The 6,300-nt window shown below is 36.1% G+C and overlaps 1 protein-coding gene across 5 annotated transcripts in view; it reads left to right on the forward strand.

The window, feature by feature from the left end:
* Window positions 1-4,032, forward strand: part of LOC117282748 (trafficking protein particle complex subunit 2-like protein) — a 12,471-nt gene extending 8,439 nt beyond the window's left edge. For 2 of the 5 annotated variants that reach the window (XR_004513607.1, XM_033753614.1), the window contains 2 exons: window positions 3,298-3,377; window positions 3,851-4,032. Coding sequence is in view for 4 of the 5 variants with exons in the window: in XM_033753614.1 (XP_033609505.1) it covers window positions 3,298-3,377; window positions 3,851-3,896 (126 nt within the window). In the remaining variant the exon portion in view is untranslated. Of the gene's footprint in view, window positions 1-3,297; window positions 3,378-3,515 lie in introns of all 5 variants that reach the window. The other 3 variants (XM_033753615.1, XM_033753616.1, XM_033753617.1) reach the window with 2 other exon arrangements.
* The last annotated feature ends 2,268 nt before the right edge of the window (window positions 4,033-6,300 follow it).

Consider the following 6,300-nt stretch of genomic DNA (forward strand, 5'->3'; position numbering starts at 1 on the left):
GAAAACTTGTAGTTGATAATTTAATGTTTAATTATAACCTTTATACGTTCATCACAATGTAACATCAGCACCTGTCGCTGTGTGAAAATGAACTGAATGACAATGTACAAGAGACTACCGGACTAGCAGGAAGGTGTATCTTGTTTCAAAGGTCATAAAAGTGAAAGTTTGCTAGCAGCCCATTAGACAATGGCTGGGGGTTGCAAGCTAGTTTTGAAGGTAGAAATCCCTTGCACTTGTCTGTCAGTTTCCACCCTCCTCGCATTCTTACTACGCCTCCAAAAGATTCTTGGAAATACTTGGGGTGGTGAGGCTTTGCAGATTTTAGTGCATTAACCTTCTGAAATATAATAGTTTGTCCTTCATGAACTTTACAAACCGTTAGTTGGACAAACCCTTCTGCAATTCTCAGAATCACTTTTCCTGCAGCCTGCTAATTTATGTCTGCGTGAGACTTCTTGTCTTCCAGTCTGCTGGAAAATTGTCTTTACAAAAAATATTTCTACTAAAATTTTAATATCAATTAGCTCTAAAAGTTGAGGGGCCGCATGTTTGACACGGCTGCTCTAAACTATAGTGAACCATGTTGTGATACACTGCTGACTAACAGTAACATAATACTATGTAAAGGTCTAGAAGTTAATTATTTTCCTTCATCAAGAATGCTGAATCAGCAAGAATTGCGCGTGCTTTGCGGCCAGTGATTCACCGATAGTGTTGAAGCACAGAGCTGTGAACGTGTCTAGTTATGAAAAATATTCTCTGTATATAGGTGTACATCTGCTGAGTACTGTGTGTGTCTGAATCATAGGTTTGTTGCCTGATTGGATAAGATTATTATTAAAATTATATTCAGATAATGAAAAGGACATTAAAGCAACATGTTGGACCATTGTGGTATAGCATGCCTGATGGCACTCATTAGTTATATTTGGCTGTTAACCTGTAAAATGGAAGTAGAGTTTATGTTGGCTTCTCATATAATAATTATCTATACTATGTTGGCTTGTGTTATATTGTTATGTGCTTTGAAAATTTTTTCTTACTGTGTCAAGTGAGGTACACTTTATTATTCCCCATGGTAGACATAGTATTCTTTTCTGTAATAATTGAATATTTTGATTAGTACGTATATGTAATGTTGTCATGTGTTTTACTCCTATGGTTTGGAATGTTTTATTATGCTGTGTATTATGTAATGTTTTGACATACATGTACTTACAATATGTCATAAATTCCTTCGTAGCATTCCACATACAAATTCATAAGTCAGAACATTACATAATACAAAGAATAATAAAACATTCCAAAGCGGATGAGTGAATGAGACTATAACACTACATAGAGCTTACTGATGATAAGTTATTACAGATAATACTACTATGCCTACCATAAAGGGATAATAAAATGTACCTCACTTCACACAGTTAGGAAAAGTTTCAAAAGTAAAATGAAAAAGAAAAGGATATAGTTATTCCAGGGCTTATCTTGACCTTGACCTTATTGTTGAATAATTTATGAAGTAATTAACACTAACAAGCCATATATAAAGCCAACATCACATAACGTAATATAATGTTACCGGCCAACACCGAAATAAGATGATTAATAACAAGCACCACCATGCTTGCTATACCATAAGTACAACAATAATAGAGAACCACAGCATTCCACCATGTTACTTTAATGTTATATTAATAGAATTCTGATAATAATTTTAATGCAACCAAACAAGAAATCAAACAAACTAAGAAGATACACCAAATGTGCACTATACATATACTTATGTACATTTTACCCACATTATATATTTCACTGTTTCACCTTATGATAAATATCTAATTGAGTAATGCTTATGTAAAAGGTACTCAAGTTCTGTTAGAATGTATGGCGTGACGATTCAGATGATTGATGGTGAAGTGTGTATACCACCTGAAGATCACTCAGAAACGGGGTCAAAGCATGTACTGGGTAAGAACAAACCCTATTAATTCTAGATAGTTGTGTTGACGTTATTCTAAGAATTATATTTATTGAACATACCTGGATGATTAAAGCTAACTAGCCTCTCCTAGAAAAATTTGGTAGTTGATGGGCAGTTTAATGTTGTGGTCGTGTTAAAATTTGGCATGCTTCTGTACATCTTCAGAACTGCCTGTATGGCAAAGAACACAAGATAGCTGCAGCATGAAATTCCACCATGAAATATTCTTGTTTTATGGCACTGCCAGTATTACTAAATGTTCGTGTAGCAGTTCTAGCTTAAATTTTCAGGAATGTTGAGCAGCCATGGTTATCTTTATGAATTGAATGCTTCATTGCTGCTTTAAACCCCGGGATTAGAAAAGTTACCCATTGACAGGTATGGGGGCTGCATAACAAGAAAAGTTGTTTGTTTTATGCCAAAATTATATATATTGTCGTGTGTTGTCACGTGACAGCTTCACGTCGATCAGGGATGTAGCGAATATTTACTCTCCTTTGCTTTTACGCTTATACAATTCACAGTTGTACAGTCTTAGTATTATACAATCCAGTATCTCAATTGCTGTTCAACTATCTCTTGGCGAATGCTGGGATCCCACTCTCTTCAACGGGGACTGTCTCAAGACTTCAACTTATCCTGGATACTGAATACTAATACTCAATACTAATAACACTCTCTCTCTCTGATGAATACTCCTCGTTATGTAGCTTCCGCACTGACCACACAGAAAACGGTTATGTGATAGCTACCACTGTTGCATGATGTCGTGTTTACTGATTGCCTAGCAACAGTCGCTGCACGGCCTCCCCTGTTTTGTGACGTCACAGCTTAGTGCTGAGGGGTGTTTACCGAACATTGTGTAGTGATGGAAGGAGGGGGGGTATGTGACGTCACTCATGGAAATGCAGAGTTCACGTTACCCCTACTTCCTGTTGCACCATCCACGTTACATTGCTTCCTTCTAAAGGTTGTTCATCCCGAACAGCCTAACAGTACATCCCCGTTCCTTCCCATTTTCACGTCTTCCTGCTAGCAATGTTTGCATTCAGTCTTTCCATTCTCCAGGTCTCTTTTTTGGTGTTTATTCTACTGTTTGTCTCGAGCAGCTTCGTGGTAGGGAGCAGGCCAGTCCAGTTGTAGTACCAGTCACTCTCATATACTCATCGTCTTTCATTCTCCATTCATGCTGAGGAGGCCGGTGTTTCTACATTACCGGTTCATTTAAGTACTTTGAGTTGAAGAGGTGGTCGACTGCTTTAGAGTTGTTTGTAAAACAGATTAACTGAATTTATGATGTACTGTGTTTGCAGATGTTTCGAAAGCTTCATAGTCTATATACAGATGTTGTGTGCAATCCCTTCTATATCCCTTGTGATCATGTTATTTCCACGTAAGTCTGTGTAAATGAAATGCTTTTTTGTATATGAGTCATGAGTATATCTTCATGTCATTTATTCATTCATCAGTGGCTGTACAGCCCTTCGTTGTCTCCTGGCCTCTTTTTCATTTTCATAATCTGTTTATACAGGCTGTAGGACTCCTTGCATGAGGGATCAGCCCATTGCAAGGCCACTACCCATACACAGGCCAACACAGACACAGTCATCCATGCCTTGAGTGGGATTTGAATCCATCATTCCAGCATCCAAGCGAGTGAAGACAGTTCTTGCCACAGGGCCACTGTGATCAGTGTAGCTTAATGTAACATGTACATAAATTAATAAAACATGCTCTAGAGGTAGCAGTGAATTTCATAATTCTGATCATATCCTTATATGCTGGGCTCAGATGTGTTCTGTGCCACCAGAAATGTTTGCATAAATTCATTATTTATATATGCATATTAATTGTATACTTTTTCAGGAATTTTGATACCACAGTGAAGAATATAATGACTAGAAATACATGAGTTTGAATAAATGTGTTTGGAACATGTATTCATTATTCAAATGAAATAAATAATTGGTTATGAATTTCCTGTGTTGTAAAATTTGATACCTGTGTATTGGTTGATGCAAGAATGACGATGAAAGAACTATATTAATACATTACACAGGCCAACAGCTGTTTTGGTGCCGGGGTATTTGGAGCTGATTTCATATGAATTTGATGCCCTGAATTCAAATATGGCATTAGTTTTTGCCTAGGAGCTCAAATTTTTAAGATATAACATTTTGGTGAAATATACGTTACACTATTTTAAGTTAAATCAGTGGATCAAATAAAAAAACTCAACATGGAATTTTTATTACTATATTATAATTATATTTTTATNTGTTTTGTCTCTGCTATCCCAGAGGCACAAAAAGCAGGGATATTTGGTGTAACCACTTTGCTGTCCAAGGAGAAAATTTACCATTTTTAAGTCCACACAAATCACCCATTGATGTTCATGATACTTTATCTTCTCTAAGACCAAAGCTATGGTGTTATATTCTTCTTTCATTTTCGTGGAGTGAGCAATTGGTATTGAACCATATTTGTTTCCATTGTGTAGAAGGACACATTTCAAACTTCGCTTTGAGCTGTCAATAAATAGGCTGATCTAAAAACGCTGATCTAAAAAAGTAGAGCTGGTAGAGAAAAACTGATTTTATATTTAGATTCAGCGCCTTAAATATAACTAAAATTAGTTCTAAAATCCTAGGCACCAAAATTTTTTTTTTTTTTTGTAGGCCTGTGTTATATTCATTTATTTACAGAAAATAGGGAGAATTAATTTCAGTGTACACTGAAACCACTATTTAAGTGACAATGATCTAGGTATTTGCAGGAATGTGTGAAGTTTAGATATAACTTATCCAAGAATTTAAATTTCTTTTGATATGACGATGAAATATCATTATGAAATTATGCTTCAACTTGAATAAGTATTCACATTAATCAAAGTTGGAAAAGCTTACTGTTGAACATTCCACATTCCCATCAATTTCAGTAAAACAATCAGGAACATTTGCTAAGTGTTTGTATTATATTTTACAGTATAACTTTATTAGTCTGTTGGAAGAAATTTCAAACATTATTTCACAGTAATATTAAGATTCTTCTTCTAACACATTCAGAAAGCGGCCTCCGTAGTCTAGAGGTAACGTTCCCACCTCATGACTCGTGGTATGCGGGTTCAAATACCCGGCGGAGGTCATCGAATTTTTAAGGGCAGAAAAATTCAGGGAACAAGTCCTCCGGGAGGGACTTTAAGCTGTGTGTCCCGTGTTGTAACTTTACGGCACTTGAAAGAACCTCATATCCCCAAAGGGGATCACTGAGCCAAATTCCAGGACGTTTCCCGCCCAACAATAGCCTCTAAGGCCTCCGATAGATGGGGGAAGCATTATAGACACCGCTAAGCAAGTGGCCGAACTCGCTTGCTCGGCGGGACTGATGGTACGCACCATTTATCGGTAGGGTAAAGAGACTGGTAGAATATCATAGAGGGAAGCACAATAGATCAAACTGGTCGCGGTGCATGGGGAAACCCACCCTCTCTAAATAACTAAAAAAAAAACATTCAGAATGAATCATTTTGAAATTACTTTCAGCCCTCTAAACACAGTGAAATTCCATTTTAGCATTCCCAAATTTACTGAAATCCTGTACTAAACATTTTTTCTTGTCCCAGTTGAAATCAAATATAAATGATTATTTTCATACATTTAATATATGTAGTGAATTTAAATTAAGTAAATGTCCTGCACTGAGTGTAAGAAATCTTTTCCAGAATTCTATCTTGTTTTTGTGTAACTGTGGTCAAAATAACAGTTGTTATTCTCACTTTCTCTCTGTTGGGAATCATTCCAACACAATCACTGTACTCATTTCACATATCATTAATTATTTTAGACATTTTTTTTGTTACTTATTATATTATTTGCATTTAACTGCCTAGAAAGAGTTTCTTCAACTACATATGTAAAGAAATTAGCACAATCATATTCAGAAAGCTCTAAGATAAATAGCATGACATAATTCTGCACAGCCCCTATTTAGCAAAAACCTCAACTTAATCTGAAAAAAAAAAAAAGTAATTCCCCCAGAGATTCCTTAACCTTTAAACGCCGGACTTTTGAAATGGTAGTAAGCTTGAGCTGGCTGGAGTTTATTTAAATGCCCATTGCAACTCTGCGTTTAAATGTCTGTTCCTGTTAGGGCGCTTAAACAATTTAAGTACTGTGTTTAAAAATGCTGTATCTAACACAATTTTTATGATAAATGGATGGAATTAACTTTGTATCAGCAAAGAACATAGTGTCGCATATTATTGTGATGTCAGTTCATGTCCGTGGTCTGTGTGCGCACTTCTCCCCTCTACTGTC

This window comes from Cryptotermes secundus, unplaced genomic scaffold (assembly GCF_002891405.2).
Source record: "Cryptotermes secundus unplaced genomic scaffold, Csec_1.0 scaffold1430, whole genome shotgun sequence".
Lineage (NCBI taxonomy): Eukaryota > Metazoa > Arthropoda > Insecta > Blattodea > Kalotermitidae > Cryptotermes > Cryptotermes secundus.